At 38.5% G+C, this 19986-nt stretch overlaps 1 protein-coding gene across 6 annotated transcripts in view; it reads right to left on the bottom strand.

Annotated features, from left to right (window-relative positions):
• mark2b (MAP/microtubule affinity-regulating kinase 2b) overlaps positions 1 to 19986 on the bottom strand; it is a 77876-nt gene that overhangs the window by 15451 nt on the left and 42439 nt on the right. For 5 of the 6 annotated variants that reach the window (XM_052134754.1, XM_052134836.1, XM_052134915.1 and 2 more), the window contains exons 8-16: positions 17751 to 17987; positions 17487 to 17606; positions 15548 to 15647; positions 15208 to 15320; positions 14969 to 15107; positions 14724 to 14851; positions 11699 to 11787; positions 8590 to 8733; positions 1398 to 1661 (exon numbers count right to left, since the gene is read on the bottom strand). In XM_052134754.1, coding sequence (XP_051990714.1) covers positions 1398 to 1661; positions 8590 to 8733; positions 11699 to 11787; positions 14724 to 14851; positions 14969 to 15107; positions 15208 to 15320; positions 15548 to 15647; positions 17487 to 17606; positions 17751 to 17987 — 1334 coding nt within the window. The remainder of the gene's footprint in view (positions 1 to 1397; positions 1662 to 8589; positions 8734 to 11698; positions 11788 to 14723; positions 14852 to 14968; positions 15108 to 15207; positions 15321 to 15547; positions 15648 to 17486; positions 17607 to 17750; positions 17988 to 19986) is intronic. The other variant, XM_052135103.1, reaches the window with a different exon arrangement.

Genomic DNA, 19986 nt, shown 5'->3' with positions numbered 1-19986 from the left:
TGATCTCCAGTTATTGGAAGCGCTTGGTTGCAGTTTTTACTGCTAAAGTGGCACAAACAGCTATTAAGTTTAAGGGGGCAGTTAGTATTTCACATGGGTGATATAGGTATTGGATAACATTTTTGCTTCAAGTGTTTACTCAGGTTGCCTTTGTTTTATGTTATATCTCGTTTGAAGACCTACATCAATTTAGTATGAAAAATGCACAAAAACAAAAAGAAATCAGGAAGGGGCAAATACTTTTCAACACACTGTAAGGGTTGTGAATGCGATTTCATGTTGACTTTAACACAACTCTACGGCATGCTAAACCATTCCCACACTGACATGAACACACTAAAGGACATAAAAACAGACAAGAGGCATACAGACACAAAAAGAGGTGTTGAGAGAATGGCATCTGCCATTTCACTCTTTCCTTTTGAAATATGAGATGTTACATGAGATGAATGTTCCTCAAAATGTTTTAGTGAGTTTTCTAGTTTTGTGTTTAAACTGACATGCTGTTAAAATTGAACCATATAACAAAATGTAAATTGTTCAAGGAAATTTGATATTGTGCTACAGTAATTTTAAACATAAGATTTTTATTTTTTTTTGTAAAGACCAATACTAGTGAGTTAGCGCCAAGGTGTCCCCTTAACAAGTATTTATAGAGCAGGGGAATGCAATACCTCAGCTGTTACCAAGGATACCGTCACCACAGAGGTGCGGGAAAGGTAGAAATGTGTTGAGAGAGCATGTGCTGGAACTTGAATCTAGAGATGATGAAACTGATGAGAAATATGCATGTGCACAAATGAGATGGCACTGACAGCACACTGATCACCTAATAAATGCCTGAACTTGTGGGTGAGAACATGTGACGATAACATCAAACACTGATGAACAGTGTGCATGCATGTGTCGTCATGTGCAGAGTTTCTGCCGGAGAGGTAGAGCACTTTGCAAGGATAAAGCTAAAAGTTCTTTGTTAACAGATGGACAAATAGTCAAATAGACTGTTTTCACTGTCTAATTCAGTGTAATGACAGACACCTATGAAATAAGCAACACGTGCACGCGCACACACACACACACACACACACACACACACAGCACAGCTAAGCCTGAGCAGGAAGCAAAGGTGTGAGAATGTGTCAGGTGGTTGTCTTCCTTTTTTCATTTAACAAGTCCCTTTCTCTCTCCTCTTCTTTTATCACCACCCAATCCTTCCATCTATTAATTCCCAAAATATACAAGATTCATCACACTCATCCTCACACCACAGCTCTCAGCCACACTTCTTGTGCCAGAAACACCTTCTATAATCAGCACTGGCTTTCACTGTCACTCCTCCACCAGCCTCTACAGCTTGTCTATCTATTGGTTCACGAAGCTCTCTTTGTGTCTCTCACCTGCGCACAAACTTGGATGTGAACTTGCTGAAGATGCCGGAAGGCACAGGTCGTCGCTGTTGACTGTTGCCGTGTGAGAGGGAAGGGGAGGCAGGGGATCCGTGGTACGGAGAACCCTGTTGGTCCCGTGCGCCCCTCTGCTGGCCGAGGTGGAAGGTGTTGCGTGTTGGCACCCCTCTTGGGAAGTTGGTATGGTCCGTCCCAGCTGCGCTGCTGATGTTGTGGGCTGAGGGGGAGGCACCAGGTGCTCTTTGTGGTGGATCACTGTGACAAAGCAATTTTCCCCCAAACAAAATTAAAAGGACAATGATGAGAAAATGGCAGGATCGGCATCAAATATAAACAATGCAGAAATGTTACATTTCCTTTTATTAAAAAAAAAAAAAAAAAAATATATATATATATATATATATATATATATATATATATATATATATATACATTTTAATAAAAATGTATTTGAAATGAATTACATTTTTAATTTAAAAAGTTATACAAATAAATAAACAAATAAATTATTTGGCAGGGACATGGGAGATTTTCAAAATGTATATTTGCTGAAAGAATGGCCACAAATGATGGGAGTTTAACCCTCTTGTGGCATCATTACATTCAGTAGGTTTTACTGTATTTTGGATCAAATAATTGCCGTCTTGGTGAGCAGAAGAGACTTCTTTTAAATGGTAGTGTAGGTCTAAAATTAAATCTTTATGTAAAGAAAATATATAGTCAGATTACTTCTTTTAACTTAAAACTTGATTTTGATCATTAAGTCTCCTCACATTCATTTTCTTTCTGTCACATTCCTCAGTGATGGGCCCAGAGGAGGGGTCTTTTGTCTCCTCAGGTGTAAATAACCTCAATATTCATGATAGTTCACGCCTCCTCGCATATGACCTTTCAACACTAAAAGTGTCTTACAAAAGTTCAATTACTATATTGTTTTGTATGAATGAGTGATCAGGATGGTTTTCACATCATTTTGTAACTCTAGGCTACAAGATCCAGTTCTCAAAAGGCTTGTGGACAAATGTTTAGTATGTGTTATATGGCCTTATTTCAATTACTTAAAAAAATTGTTTTTTCAAAAACCAAGCATAAACGTTTTCTCAAAAATACAAACCTGTACATACATGTTGCTCACATATTATTGTAGCCCAGTTTGGGCTGAATACAGTGTTATCAGGCTTTAGCCATTAATGTGTTTTTAAGCAACTGAAAAAAGCACAAATGTCAAGGCATGTCAAAACTTCTCCAGGGCCCAAAACACCCTCAGACCCCAGAGGGTTAAAGGCAAAATGTTTTCAAAGGAGCGTCATCATAAAATTTATTTGAGAAAAATACTAAATTTATACATTCACAAAACAATCTCCATAATTAAAATTCTTATACAGTATATAAAGTTTCCCCAGATTTTATCATAGTAGATACACGCAGATCATTTGGTTGCTTTATGATATCATAAGCACCGCTTTGACTCTTGCAGTGCTCCAGAAACATATGTTATGTAATCTCCAAATAATAAAAAAACTCGACTGCAGAGAACATCATATCATATCTCTGAACCAATCCATAGACATTTAATCCACTTAATCTCGCTCTCACACGGACATATAAACACTAAAATACACAGAGCTCTTTGTGAAACCTACTCACTGCATGTGTGTGTCCTAGTATGTTTATTGAAATGGCAAACCTCCTCCCATAGCTGTCCTTTTCTGCACAGTGAGAAAATCTCACCTAACCATGTCATGTCCATGCCAACATCTGTTTAAGTGCCAACCAGTGTTGTAGAACATTGCCAAGAACAGGTGCCAACTGGCACAAGCACAGCCAGGGAGGTCACATGACTTCGTTAACTGACCCTGCCAAAGCTAGATAACAAAACAGTCTCCAACCACTTCAACAAGGCAGTGAAGTGTGCCGGACCCTGATGGTCTTAGAATGGGGTATTTACATTGGTTCAATTCAGAGACATTATAGGATGAGACTAGTCACTGGTATACTTATGAACGGAAAAAATTGTAACGTTAACAATGGCGGCTGAAGAAATTAAAGTCAAGCTTACAGTTAAATGAGTCAATCACCTTTTTGATAGAGACGTCAACTGTCAGTTGTTATAGAGAATGTGTGCACATTAGCTAGAGCAGCCTTTTGTTGCTTGATCTGAGCTAAATATGGAAAATTGATAATACGATTGTTGTCGGATTTTATGGCTGCTTTAAAATATGTTATTTTGCTCAATCTTCACCAGCCATTTCAGAGATTTTTGGTCTTTCCCCATTTAAGTAGATAGGAGCTGTACTTGTATCCAGAGAACATTTTTCATAAGCCGTTTGCATCTAATAAGGTGGTTTGAGATGCATACAAGACATGACTCGACCAAGTGTTATATGTAAACTCTTCTCAAAACCATTTCAGCATATGGAAGTTTGGGAGTCCTAAAGATTTGAGTATACTTTCAGCAGTCGAGCACTCAGCATTTCAAAGTATACCTTTTTGACTCTGAGCCCATATTAACCTGTTTGATGCATGCGCATTATGACTGTTTGTGTGATACTCTTTAGCACAGTCAATTGCAAGCACAGATGTGGACTGTGTGTCTAGAAAAACGGTGCTGCATTTGGACAGTCAGCAAACTGATGAAGAAATCTGCATCATAAGCACTGTGTTTGAGAAGTTCTGGCACACAGAAAACCGACCAATACTTTTACCTTAAGATGACAAAAATATAACAGCTGTTGCCTTTTGTATGGCAATCCTCAATGCAATTTTAGCTGGCTGCTTTTTTTCAAGTTTTATGAGCCACATCAATTGCTGCAAAAATTGGCAAATAACATCGCCACGGAGGTGAACTCTGTTATATTTGCATATAGTGCAGGAACAGTATATCAGATTTACATGTGTTTTGCAGAATGATGTGGCCAAGTGTTAATGGAATGTGCAGACCCAATCGGATAGCAAAACGATACATAAAGTGATTGTAAAGTGAAGTGAAGTATAATGAAGTGACAAAGTATCAGTACCACTGCTCCCTATCAGCAGACAACGCAGTCTGCATAGGGCACCAACTTCCAAAACTCTTACCCTAGGAGGGCACCAGAAAGTCCACCGGCTGCCCTTACTTGCACAATATTTGTTATTCAAGGACCCGAAACCAGTTGCGGAACACAGACGATCGCTTTGCGCTCATATCACACAAATGTTCCAGCTAGAACTCTGCGTAGGGCATCAATTTGGTGATCTGAACTGCTCTTTGCACAGAAACCAGATTTACATTACACTTATGGACAGTTTTTTGTAGCTCCTGATTTCACAAGGTACTACACACTGGTTTGCATCTAGAGAGTGATTTTTTTTTTTAGTTAACAACAAAACACATTTGTTGGTTTGGGGATTAAACTGGGGATCATCATATACCATTACATTACATTTCAAATAAATCTCTTTCTGTTTCACCTCAAATGTGCATGATTTTTTTGATTATTTTTGCCAATCCATTATCACTTACATTTTGCAGATCCTAAAATAACCCTTTTCACATCCTCTTCAAAAAATATGCTTATTACAAATTCAACAGGAACATTTTCAGCAGGTCATCATTAAAATTTCAAGGTGGGAAAAACGTGGAGGCAGGGGCCTGAATCACTAAGAGAGTGGCAAATTTGAACATTGTACCACGAGATAAAGATATTCTGAGACAGATTTGGGTAAAACCTCATCTACAAATTCTGACCTGTACAAGCTAACACACACAAACACCTAAGCAAGAGACATAGATATTCTCACGGTAAAAACATAGTATACAAGATATAAAATGCTCACGTCCAGCTCCACTGCACATATTCAGATGTGTTCATATGTTTACATGGAAGAATAACATGTAAACATATGTGGAGCAAATATGTGCAGTAGCACAAGAACCAAACCCACTGTGAAAACACATCTGCACTTATGATGCATGTCAGAACACATGAATTATGCATGGTGGGATATTGTGCACTGATTCTATATATGGCTTTGGCATCATCTGTATTTTGTGTCTCTTGCAGCAGATATTTCCACAGTGGCAAACCACACGAATCCATGGTGTCAAAGTCAAGACCTTTTTACATACCTCAACATCTATGTTCTCCAATGCATTGAACTCAGGTCAACATTGCACGCAGGTCAAGCATTAAAACAATTTAATCTTTGACCCCATTTGAAGCTGACCTTTCGAAGTGCGGTCAATGATAACTGGACAATTTACATGACATATCATGTGGGCGGTGCTGGTGCAAAAATCAAAACAAGTAGCAGGACTTGTCCATTATGTATATAGGTGCATCGACTTGTAAGACACAGCATCTCGAACATCCCAAGACAGTAAAGTTTACTTAACCCACGCTTGACAAGTTTTTCTTTCTTTCTGCGATGCATCAAAGCAATCGGCAGGACCTTTGTTTGTTCTTAGCTCCTAAAAACTCACTTTACGTGAGGCTATCTGCTAAGATTTCTTGTGGAGGTCAAGGTGAAGAATTAAGCTTGTTTTAAGAGGTGCATTGGAGCCTTGACGTGAGTCATATGAAAGGTCCTTGAGACACAATGAGCCACACTATGAGCTCTACATGGCCCCTCACACTCTTACTCATATATAAAGCGTACAGATTTGTATATTTGGCCCTTGCACTGAGATCCGGTTTCACTTTAGAGGGGAAACGGTACACAGGGGGAAGAGAAGCACATAGGAGTGAGAGAGGCAATGTAAAAGAGCAGCAGTACCTTCTCTCAATGGTCCCGAACCACGATCGGAAGACACTCAGTTCAAAGCATGCAACAGACCACCTATTCACTTACAGCAGCATTAACAGGCAGACTTGAACCATTCACACTCCATGTTACCCTAGCTGCAGTCCATTGTGTGACCAGTGTTAAGTGTGCATGTTATTAATTTAAGATTTTTGTCACTTTAATTCATAACGACAGTTGAGAGAAGACAGGAAATGATGGTGAGAGGAAGGTGAAACATGACGGAGTAATGATGCGAGTCGGACTCAAACTCCACAAGCTTCAGGGCTCAACCTTGGCTAGGTAATGGCCCCTAAACGCATGTGCTTAGTTAAAGGGATAGTTCACCCAAAAATGAAAATGTTGCCATTAACTCACCCTCAAGTTGTTCCAAACCAGTATGACTTTCTTCAATGGAAAAAGTAGATGTTAGGCAGAATGCTAGGGACTTACAGTCTCAGTGACAATTCACATTCATTGTATGGAAAAAAGTCATCATTCTTCAGAATTTCCGCTCTTCTGTTCCAAGGAAGATAGTCATATGTGTTTGGAATGTAAACGACGACAGAATTAAAATTTTTGGGTGAACTATCGTTTTTAGAAACGGCCCCTGGATGAGCCATTTGATCATAAAATATGGCCCATGTTTTGCTAGCAGTGGGATGTTATCTGAAAAGTTTGGTGACACAGAAGGGTGGCAGATTTGGCCACAGTGCCTATACACATGGTCATCAGGGCCGTCGCTATTGGGATAAAAGGTGGGAATGATTCTAGGGGGCCTAAAGTTGCAGGTGGGCCTACAACAACTCCAAAATATTGACTTAAGGGACCCAGAGCAATATACATTCAAGGGGGCCCAGAATTCCTGGATATGGCCATTATGTAATAATGAAGAAAATATCTGTCATCAACATAACTTCCCCATTCCCAAGGGTCATAGCACCATTCATGTCCCCTCTAAACAAGTGCAGTGACCCATAAAGAGCATTACTCTGTAATAACAAATATTACTATATCATACCCCTGTTCGCAAAATTTCTGCTGAAAAGATCAGTGTATACTTGCATGACGGTCCAGTCTGGTTTATGATGGTTATTGCATGGTCTTTGTGGTGAAGCTGATTGACCAAGTCAGTCTTGCTGGTTAAAAGAACAGTTCACCCGAAAATGGACATTCTGTCATTATTTACTCACCCGTATATTGTTCCAACCCTAAATGACTTACTTTCTCATGGTGGAAGACAAAGGGAGGTGTTTTAACGGGGTCATGAAATTAGTGATCACATTTTCCTTGATCTTTGTTCACCGTACTAAAAAGCTTACTGTAAGTTTCAGAACTCAACACTTCCTCATCACTGCAAAAAGAGCATTTGTTGAAAGAAGTTGCCAAAACAAATCATGGTGTACTTCCTCCACATTGTAATGTCAAACTGTGGATGACATCTGCATCTGACTTCCTCCACAACAACACAACAACGACGATGCCTACTTTACTTTATCACTTCCATAGCCCGGCCCAGTAGCAGTGACATGGCAAGGAAGAGAGCAGGGTAGTCAAGTGCAAGTCTTAAAGGAGAAGCAGCAGTAAAACAGAGCATTTCTGACAAAGGGTCAAATTGAGGGTGGAAAATGATCACGTTTTACAAATATATGACTTTACTTAAAAAACTTTACTAATGCGTGAACTACAAGGAACATACTAAAATAATAAAAAAGGTATGTCATGACACCTTTAATGAATATCATGGTCCATCTTTTCAAAGTGATGGCGGTAAAAAAGTACCCAAAAGTATCATAAAAATAGTCCATGCAACTTGTGCATCAGTTTTGGTTGAGGAACTACTAATTTTTCAATGAAAATTGACGTCCGTTTCATGCTCAAGTGCATGAGTAAAGCTTGTTCTTTCCTTTTTTAAGCTTCATCCAATGCCATTGTACTTAAAAGACGGACTGAGACATGAGTTAAAAAAATCTGTTTTTTGGTTTTCTGCATAAGAAATAAAGTCATACAGGTTTGGAACAACATGAGGAGCAAATAATGACAGAATTTTGATTTTTGGGTGAACTTTTCCTTTAAAAGCAAGCCAAAAAGCCCGGTGAGGACGCCAGCACACCAGTGTTCCATGCTGGGGATCGCCATCCAAAATACATCCTACTGTATATGCTGGTCTTGTCGGCAGGGATATCAACCATTTGTTTTGTAGAACAATCTTCCCGTGTTGATTCTCTTTAGACTACGGTCACTCCCTGGCCTTTCCTGCCATGTAAACCATCTCTTAGGATGCAAGAACCCCATTTAGCCCTCCTCAGACCCCCGAGAAAATTTACAGTTAACAGATTTGATCACTATATGTGACATTGTTCAGTAGTGGACATCATTTTTTTTCCTGTTTGGTTCTCTCTGTGGCAGTGTGGGGACTTGCCTGGGCCCGTGTGTGTGCAGGTCTGCGGGGCAGGGATGGGCAGATGTGGAGTGTGACTTGTAATGACGGGTGCGTGAGGAAGAGGATGATGAGAGCACGGCGCCGGCCGAGGCCGTGGAGGCACGGGACCCGGGGGTGCTTAGGCTGAGGGGAGAGAGAGAGAGTGGCAGCGTCCCCTCCTCACACACACACACGCACAAACCGACACACACATAGACACAAGTGTGTTTGTATGTGTGGAGGTGGTGAGGGAGGGAGAAGCATTCCATTAGAACACACTTCAGCACAATTTAGAAAGAGCGATGATGAGAGACCGCAAGACTCTATTCAGAGAGACAGACAGACAGATGGACGGACAGACAGACAGACAGATAGATGACACAAACACAAAGGAGAGCGATGTGTCTGGGCATCTAAAGGGAGAGACAGTGGTGAGTGGTACTAGTGAGAGAAAGAAAAAGAGAGAAGGAGGTCAAACAGAGTGCTGATTTCACAGAAAAGCACAAAAGAAATGCACACACACACCCACATGCCACTATGCAGGGATTAGTTGAGCTTGTGGTGGAGAAATAACATGCTATCACCTTGCTATGTTGCAGAGAGAGGATAAGCCTATTACAGACGACTCCATCACAAGCCAACCTAATCCATTTAAAACTATACATTCACACTCTCACTCTCTCACACACACACACACACAGAGAAGAAAAACAAATGGGAAAGAGAGAGAGAGAGAGAGAGAGAGAGAGAGAGAGAGATCTTCAAGGAGGAGAGATGAGTGGGGGAATTTTAAATCAGACAAACTGCTGAATGCCTTCAGATAAGGTCATAAGAAAACATAGAAGCCAATCAACAAAACATACAGGAGCATTTAGAAAACAAAAGGTTAGAACTCTTAAATCATATTCACTTACATGTATACTGCCCAACAAAGACAAACGCAGTAAATATGCCAAGAATTTAGTAAAATGGCTTAAAAAATGTCTGTTTGTCCCTCCTAAAGTGGGTTATAAATGAGTCTTACTCTATTTTCTCTGAATTAGACCAGCCAAGTCAAGCCTATTTGTCATAAAACAGATTGTAGTCTAAGAGACTTGATTTTGATTATAACTTATAGATAATTGACAAATTGTGTTATAACGGTGTTTTGCCTTTGCATGGCAGTATCCACACATGGAGAACCACAGCAGTACAGCACAGCTCTTGAATGAATACAGTTAAAGGCTTGTTCACACTAAGTCCGATGCAATCATTGTAGAATGATTCTCCATAAAAAACTCTACATCAAAACTATTCACACAGAGTACGAAGTCAAACTTTCATCATTATCTTAAAAAATGCACTTCGTCATTGTGACACTCAATATTGCTACAAATACAAGCTATTGACCAATATGTGTTTTTCAATAACCGACACTAATGCAGATATCTAGAGAGCAGAATGTCCGAAATACCGATATACAAAAATTATAAAAATAAATAAAGTGCAAAAAAAGTGCTATCAGATTTTGGAATTGACAAGGGGTAAACTGTTAATCAGCCAAGCAGGCATGGTTATTGGCCAAGGATGATAATCTCAAAATTACCAAACATTGGCCGATTAATTAGCCTGGCCAATTTATTTGGAGGACCAAAGCACTCAAAATTAAATAATTAAATCACTAAATAATTAAGCCAATAATTACATTTTAAGCACATACATTTTTTAATCATCCATGTAAAAACACATTTATTGTTTAAAATATTTCATTAAGTACATTTTCCAAAAATTACTACTAGGTTTAAAGCTCTCTCTTTTTTCATAATTAAAACTTACCATTTCTAAAAGCCGTTTTCAATAATAGGCTTAAATGTCCGAATGACACCAATGGAAAAATTAAAGCCTTACTTCCACAAATAATTTTTTCAAAATAATGGAAACTTTTTCACACATGTCAATACGAATAAATTCATAGAGATGCATTGTTTCACATTTCAATCTTGTCATCCAGGTTTTTTTTTTAACCTAAAACTTGGACTAGTGTGAACAGGCCTACATCATGACCAACAGGATAGAGCTTATCACACTGGAATCTGCACTTGATGTCTCCACAGAACAAAGTGCACATTTAAGGAGTCCGAATTCCCACAGATCTGTCCCATATCAGTTTATGCTAAATTTAGTAACACAATTTACTGTATACTACTACTTACAGTATATAAATGACTACTGTTAAATAACTCATGACCACACTTAAAGCACTTTAGTCAGTACGGTCATGATAGTTTGTATGCTAATGGTCAACATTCAACACAGCATCCTTAAAAGAGATAATCTTGGTGCAACATGACTACAGTGGGCAGAAAGCTCTATCTCTGCTTTTAAAAAGACATGTCATGCATATTGTTATGCATAATGGATACAGTCATTACACAGTCCACTTATGTGTGTGGAATGTAAGCATATGCATGTATCCTGAGTGTGTGAATGCTGGAGAGTTATAATGGTGATGGACAGACGGTAAGTGTCGAAGACCAGAGGAAGAAAAGCGATGACTGATTTTTATTATGTGGCAATAACAGTGTGGATTTGGTTAGAGAATGGGGACAGTGGAGAAGATTATATGAGGCTGAGATGCATAGTGCATGAGGCTATTAGTGTTATGCCAGCAAAGACAGCACTATACACGTGTGTGTGTGTGTGTGTGTGTATTTGTGTGTTGGATTTACACCATTTAAGGCATTTTAAAGGTTTTGCATGGGATAGACTTTTGTTCAAGTGTTTTAATAAGTTTATGTTTGTGTGTGAGTTTGAATGAGATGCTACTCTATAACTCAAAGAGCCGTCACTAATCCGGTCCAATTCCAGGGTGATGCTTGCCTATCTGGCAGACTTCCTTTCTAGGGATCAAAAGCTGCCAGACTGGACTCCAAGTCCATGCAGGTAACAACCAACAGCGCAGAGCAAGAGGAGAAGGAATTAGATTGACTGTGTGTGTGGGGATGTGTGGGGATTGATTTTGTTAGTGATCAACTCCTCTAGAAGAATTAACTGTGCCTCTATGTGTGAGGTTGCTGTACATGGAGATACACTGGAATTTGTTGTAAAATAGTATGTGTTTTGAATGTACCTGTCTTTGCCGTTATGGACTCCCAGAGTAGCTCTCTCGGATAGGGGTGATGTTCTGCTACGGCTTGTTCCCGTGGACAGGATACTATTCTGAAATCATAAACACAGATTCCTACAATGTTACAATCAAAAGAAATCAAAGTATCAAACTATACTCAAATAACTTTCAGCTATTCAAGTCAGTCAAAGCAGTCAGCACTAGGCATGTTGTAAAACATATTTACTTCCAACTTTACCAAGTCAGCATGTTGGCTGAAAGACTAACTGGTCTTGAAGCATAGAATAATTAGGCTGATTTCAGGTTCACCTGATCCCAATTGGATGTTTCTTAGAGTGTCCTTGTGTTAAAAAACATCTAGATGAAGTGCAATGAAAGCATTAAAAAGATTCATTTGAACTTTAAGACACAGCATTTTAGAAACACAATGCTCATGCTGAGACACTGTAGATGTAATGCAATGGCCAAAGACATCCATCTGAATGTGTATGGCTGTAGCATTTAGGATATGCTTTAAAGGGGATGAATTATAAAGACATCTCAGAGAAGGTTTTTGTGCAAAGCACAGCACACTAATCAAAGCTTTGTTGCTATAAATATAAAAATAAGACATGCTCCATCAAAATAAGATAGGAGTCAAAAATAGGGCGTTTTTGGAAAAAATTAAATTTGATCACAAATTAGATTTTTATGGTTTAGGGTTTTCATTGTTTTTGATCATACAAAGTCTTAGCTTTCAAAACATGTCACTATAGCTGCCATCAATTCAAAATCACATCTTACCTTCCTTCAATCACCCCTTTTACTACAAATTGTAGCAAGAAAAAAAAAACATGAATAAACATGAGAGGGGGTGTTAAAAAATATAATGCAACTAGTTGTAATGATCATCTCTCATGCAATCGGAGAATCAGTATTTAAACTGCATGAAGACATCAAAGATACCAACAACTTTTACCTAATGGTACATTTACCTTAGGAAATTTATATAATGCTCACTGTAGCTTGAAAAAATTAGCTCTTGAGGAGTCTATTGCTTAAATTTTAAATACTATCACTGTCAGAGATGCGACAACTCATTTCAGGGTATTTTGGGGCTCTTGTGCTGGTGGATGCATAAACTCCATTAATAGCAGTGAGGTTTGTGCTGCGTGTGTGCAGGTGCATGGCTAAGTATAATTACAAGTATATGTTTTAAGTATGATTTGTGTGCCTGCATTGATGTTATATAGACATTGAATGAAATAAAATGCACATGTGCACACTGAACACGCAATTGCAGTGTCCCTGCTTTATATTTCATTTTTACTTAAACTGTTATTCATGTCTTAATTATTTAATGGGTGCTGAAATAAATCTTACAACTCTTAAAATAATGTCTGGAAATTGTTTGGAAAATCTTTAGAGTGCATTTTATCAAAAGCAAAGTTTTATGACAGCCATCTTATTGATTATATCTCGGCAACGGTTTGGAATTGAAAGAAACATTTTATCATTGAGCTGAGCAGAGGCCTTCCTTTTTACTTGGTGTATAAATCTCAAAATGTGATTCTGGGTCTATGTGACTCAAACTGATGGAGCAGGTCACAAATGCATGAGGAAAAATCGAGATAAACTTGTATACCTCACTAAATCAACTAGTTGGTTGTTGGACAACTTTATGACGCACCCTTAATCAGCAAACACCTCATATGGCCAAAAAAAAAACCTATTACAAACCCTTGGTGAATGTTTAATGACGAACTAAAAATTAATATTGTCCATTACTCAAGGTGTGAAAATGTTTGCTCTGTCAAAAAAGTTGTGGTAAAATACAGTAAGAGCTACACCTGATGCCAACGCTTTGCACTTTGTTTTGAGGCCAAAAGAAACAAGTGATCTACAGATGTCTCCCGCTTTGATTTGATGTGATGCCAATTAGCCCAAAATAGCAGTTTCTGTAGCATTTTCACAGAAATGAGCAGAAGCCATGAGCTCTGGCAGTCCCAAACATCCCTCGGTCAGAGAGTACATTTCAACACTGGGCAAGCCCTCCTGGCCATCTGCTCCTCAACAAATATCATGTGGCAGGCGACCGGCTTTCCAGTGCACCTCCGTGTGACTGAGAAAAGAAGCAGTAGTTAAGATGTTTAAAAACTAGCCTGCTATTAAGTCATGAAGCTTCTTCCATCCATAATGTAATAACATGTTCTCTGAACTCACATCGTGCCCTTCTGGAGTTATTAGTATTGTTGACAACTTCAAATTGCCCTAATGTCAGGGTCCAAAATGAACACACACCAAGCCCCAAATGTAATTAAAAATGGGCTTTAGCGAGTAAATAAAATAAGTTACTTGTGGGCTGGCCAGTAATCCATAAGACTCCTAGTTGAGAAATGGAACAATATTTAAGTCATTTTTACTCTGAATCTCCACATTAACTTTCAGTTTCAGATGTAAAAGTGAAAGTGGAGATTTAGAGTAAAAAAGGAATTAAATTTGGATCTGTTCCTCACCCACACCTATTATATAGCTTCTGTAGACATGGAATTAACCACGAGAGTTATATGGATTACTTTTATGATTCCTTTATGTGATTTTTGGAGCTACAAAGGGCTGATCACCATTCACTTGCTTTGCATTTGCACCATACAGCTGTAATTATATCTACAACTCTTGATACCCATGTTTATTATTAGTTATGATTATTATAATCAATAGATTCACATTTTTATGTCAATCTTTATCTTTATAAAGTTATCTAAAAAAAAAAGCGGTGAACATTGTGGTGCTGTTTTAATTGTTTTGACGGTATTTAGACAAATACTGTACATGTAATCAGTTGAGAAAAAAAATATTTTCTATACATCAGGAATACATAAGAATAATTAGTTAAAATTAAGGATGTAACTATATGTTTTGCAGCAAAAAAATGGAAGTCTTAATTATTGACTTGTTTCCAACCCTGACCTCTTGTAAAAACATAACAATGATTATTATATTATAAGGCAGTGATTATTAGGCCATCAATAAATACACACAAACTTACAGTTGAGGGTGTGGAACTCTTTTTTCGTTCACTGGATATTACAGGACTGGGTGAAACTTTGGTGGAGCTACTTGAACCTTTTCTTTCCTCCACCGTATACTTGTTTTCTCCCTGAGGCCTTTTCGAGCCTACGAGGCAGAAAGGAGGACGAACAAGAAAGAGAAAGCATGAGAGAGCAATAGAAAGTTTATGATGCAGTCTGTTTACGAGGGGACTTCATTCTCAAAACCTGCCAGTCAGCTCACCCTGATCTGTCGACCTTCTGACCGGTTTCTGAGTGGACGACACGCTGCGCTGTACCTTTTGAGGTGGAGAGGGGGCATTACTGTTTGTGAGATCACTTCCTGGGCGTGGTTTTAGCGACAAGATGACACCTTCGTCCAGCTACGAGTCAGAATTTTCAAAGACGTGTGATTACAAAGGAGCGGTTTCATCATCAGATTTAGCTAGCAGTGTCTATATGGGCGTGAATGTAGGAGTGTACCTCTGAATTCCTATAGTCAAGCAGCAGGTAGGTTGCCATGATTTCATCGTATTTTTGGTTGATGAGGGAGTTCTGGATCTCTTCTTGAAGAAAACCCATCTGAAGCATTATATCTGAGATGGAAACGCACACACATTTACTTAAAAACTAGCTGAAAACTGGGGACATACCATAGACTTCTAGAATTCTTTTGTTCTTATATAAGGGTACTTATAACTAACCCTAATTCAAACACTAACCCTACACATATTTTCTTCAAATTTTAAAAATCAGTATGCTTTATGTATCGATTTTCCACTATATACCTGAACTATTTTAAATGTGTGAGTGTAAAACACACCTGATCTCCTGGGGTCTTTGTAGTCAGGTTGGGGTTCGATGTAGGGCTTCATCTCATCATCTTCATGACCCACATTCATCCAGCGATCCTTCATGATCTGCTGCTGAGCCAAAAGCAAGAAAGAGAGAGAGACAGTGATAGAAGACGGTGGTTAAAGATTTGAGCTAGTAAGGGAAAAGATTGTTGATTTGAATTCTTCAGGACGCAATTCATAAGCGGTCACTACTTTGCCTTAACCCAAGGCTGCTCCATGGGCGACTGTCTCTGTAACAATATATGCACTGTAAAGGCATGTTCACACAAATTATGATGTGAATAAAATCACAAAACTTTGCAAAACATTTTTTACACACCAAGACTTCATGTTTAAAAGCTGGGTTGCTACAATGAGCATTTTTGGAGAAAAAAAAACAAAATAAAATACTGGATTTGTCAAAATTTGAAAAGATTCACTATTGTGGAAAGAAATCTTTCATTCAGATATCAAGATATATTGAAATCATTTCACTTTTTTATTACAGGCACCAAGTAAACTAGATATTCATAAACATAAAAGTAAACTCCATTTTGAATCTGCTAATTTCTCTCATGTTTTCTTTACAAGTGTTTGGAGAGACTGGCCAAAAGAAAAAGTAAAATAAATATAAACAAATGTTTTTTTTATTTATTTTCCACCAAAACACATGACCCAGTTGCATATCGTTCAATCATTTAAAAACGTTGTGCCAAAAATTCAGACTTAGCGTGAAAAGGCTGTAATTGCTTTGGGTAAGTGTCCACTAAACTATTATTCACGACAAACCTTTTAGGTTTTATTGTCTGTATTGTAGTCCTTTCTAGTCCAACCTTTTCAAACTCAAGGCCCCCTGTCCAAGACAATTTTCAAATACCCCCACCATGTAAGCAAAAAATATTCCCTCCAGTACTTCTGCTGTAATGATGCCAACGCTGCTTGCTTAAACTTTTTTGGTTAACAAAATCAAATAAATTATGATTAATTTTGGTATTACAGAAGTTTCAAGAACTGTGTTGTTCCATAAAAACAGTTGTTGATGGGAGTTGTTCTACAATATGAAATATGTCTGTACCATTACTATTACCATTACTAACAATCCTGATTTTATTTTAAGCATTTTTAAAGAGAATTTAACAGAAAGCTATGCCTTAATAGGAATAGGTTCACAAAAAATGAAAATTCCCTCATGCCATCCCAGATGTGTATGACTTTCTTCTGCTGAACACAAACAAAGATTTTTAGAAGAATATTTCAGCTCTATAGGTCCATGCAATGCAAGTGAATGGTGACCACAATTTTTGTAAGCTCCAAAAAACACATAAAGGCAGCATGAAAGTAATCCATACATCTCCAGTGGTTAAATCAATGTTTTCAGAAGTGATATGATAGGTGTGGGTGAGAAACAGATCAATATTTAAATCAGTTTTTACCATAAATTCTCCTCCCTGCCCAGTAGGAGTTGATATGCATGATGAATGCAAATCACCAAAAACAAAATGAGAAGGACTTCAATATTGAACCGTTTCTCACCCACACCTATCATATCACTTCTGAAGACATAGATTTAACCATTGGAATCTAATGGATTACTTTTATGCTGCTTTTATGTGCATTTAGGAGCTTCAAAATTTTGGTCACAATTCACTTTCATTGTATGGACTTACAGAGCTGAAATTTGCTTTTATTTGCTGGTGTTCAGCAGAAGAAAGTCATACACATCTGGGATGGCATGAGGGTGAGTAAATGATGAGAGAATAAATTTTTGGGTGAACTATCCCTTTATGTTAGATTATTTAATTATTACAAATTATTTTATGTCATCTTGTGGCCCCCAAAGAAGTGTCCCCCTGGTTGAGAACCACTCTTCTAGTCTTCAGTCAGCTATCAGATCTAGGCCTATGCATGCGTCTAAACCAAGTGTACCTCCAAACTCCCCCTCTTGGTAGGGTTGAGGATAAGAAATTTCTTCAGCAGGTTCTCGCAGTCTGTGGACATGTAGAAGGGAATCCTGTACTTTCCCTTCAACACACGCTCGCGCAACTCCTACGCAAGAGAAGGACAGAAACAATGAATGACACAGTAAAAATGAGGGACATAAACCAATGCGACACGCTGAAAAGTAAATCAGCATGAAACAACGGCAAGCAACATTGCAAAAATTGCCAATGCCTCTTTTTTCTTCTTCACCTTTAAGTTCTGCCCATCGAAAGGCAGCGAGCCGCTGACTAGTGTGTAGAGTATGACCCCAAGACTCCACACATCCACCTCAGGCCCGTCATACTTTTTACCCTGAAAGAGTTCAGGGGCGGCGTATGGGGGGCTTCCGCAGAACGTGTCCAACTTATTGCCCACTGTAAACTCATTACTGAAGCCAAAGTCGGCAATCTTTATGTTCATGTCAGCATCCAGTAAAAGGTTCTCAGCCTGAAGAAGAGAGAAACAGTGATAGTGGTTGGAAAAGGGGAAATGAAGGAGAGACTAAAAGAGAGCCTTTGGAAATGAGATAAAGCTTTGAGAGATAGCTCTTTATATGTAGAATAAGAAACGTATGGGTTAACGTATGGCATTTACAGTCATCAGCAACAAGCACATGCCCCCTACTTCCCTGTATAGTTTCAAACACTCTGTCTGTCTATCAGAAATGCCTTCCTTCTCTTCCTCCAGGGTGTTTACCAACTTTCCTAATGAGTTCTCTCATGCGTTTGTATGTGCGCTTGAGTCTATAGGGCATGTGTGTTTTTATGTGTGTGTTGAGACTCGCCCTCTGTGCTGCCACTCAACGTCAATACACCAACTTTAGCCGCGCAGAGAGCCCGTGTTGCCTAGCAACAGATGCGGGGTGCTAACTGGGCTCGGTTTGCGGAGTTAAATATTACTCAGACAACAGAGCCAGCAAAGAAATGGATAAAGCATCAGCAGAACAAATGCCTGAAAGTGGAGCTATTATAGGGTACAATGGGTCAAAAGGCACCCCTTAAGGAAATGTAGCTTTTTTATGGTCCAATAAAAAAAAAGTGTTATGTCCCTAATTAGGTATTTAATTAAAAGTGTTTGTATGTGTGTGCAACTGTCCGAACAAATGGGGGGGTCAAAAGAGAATTACAATAATCAGCTCATCTACACAGTTACAGCAAGCATGTGTGTGTGACAATTCCTAGGACATTTACACACACACACTTTTATATCTTATTGGAGGCATACCTTCTACTTCTTTTTTTCCCATATTAAATCAACTGCTATTTGAAAACATGATTTAAATATGAAAAGAGACATTTACAAGTCATGCTACCATGGAGACAGTGACTAACACCAAAGTTCAAGAGTGATGATGGTTACTTTGGACCAATAAGGCAACATGAGTTATGTGGGCAGAGTATTGTCATGGGAACAGTTTGTACCAAGGGAGGGGGGTGGGGGATTCTTTCATCTTAATAAGGAGCGGAACGGAGGTCAGCTGATCCAGGGTTCAGAGTACATTGTGTGCTGATGTGCATGTCTGTTTTAGAGGAATATTTCCTTCACCTGAACTTCTGTAATGGACTTTGATGACGGCAACATACAAGCTATTAAAGCACAACTGAGGGATGATCTTAATGGAGAGCTTCCTGTTCTGGTCATGTTCATGTGTAACCAGGGCCGGTTCTAGACATTTGGAGGCCCTAGGCAAAATGTATGTTGGAGGCCCCCCGCCATGCCCTCCTCCCCTCCACCTTTCAGAATTCACGAGTTCACACTTACATCAAATTAAATAGAGTAAAGATTATGCGTATTTGGCATGCTGTCCAGGGGAGGGCTCCAGGCTCTGAATTTTGGCCAGATTTACACAGTATTACATTGGATTGCATTGTATTTTGGATTGTGTTGTTTACATCCAATAAGAGATTATTAAAAATCAAAGTGAGGAGATGGGGGCGGTGGAGGGATGCTGATAAACTGTCAATGAACAGAGCTAAGTCTGCAGTATATATACCTCTTATCTCGTTGATTATCTGAATGTGCTCCTCCCGAACTTTGTTAATAAAACATCATTTAATAAAAAAGACTTGAAAACAAATATGATTCCTAACCATTTTATTTATACAAAACCTGTTATCAGTATTTTTATATTTTTACTTAAATGTTCATATTAATGTAACTTTAATTAACGTAAACAAAAACAAAAAAATCTGAAAAGTCATCTTTTTTTTTTTTTTTTAGCAGTCAGGAAGTTTTTTGCAGTAATTTGTTCAGTAATTTATTCATGGTAACACACTAACCCACTATTTGGGATAATGAACAGTTTTGTTTTTGATACACTAAATATAGTCATATTAGGTATGCATTGTAGAGAAATACCTCATGATACACAAATCAGCTGCTAGTGGAAGTGAAAAGACAAATTAATTTCGTCAACTGTAATTGTGTGCTTATTCATATGCTTAAG

The sequence above is a fragment of the Xyrauchen texanus genome, chromosome 1 (assembly GCF_025860055.1).
Source record: "Xyrauchen texanus isolate HMW12.3.18 chromosome 1, RBS_HiC_50CHRs, whole genome shotgun sequence".
Taxonomy (NCBI): domain Eukaryota; kingdom Metazoa; phylum Chordata; class Actinopteri; order Cypriniformes; family Catostomidae; genus Xyrauchen; species Xyrauchen texanus.
The sequence above is the reverse complement of the archived record's forward strand: the minus strand, read 5'-3'. Positions and strand labels throughout refer to the sequence as shown.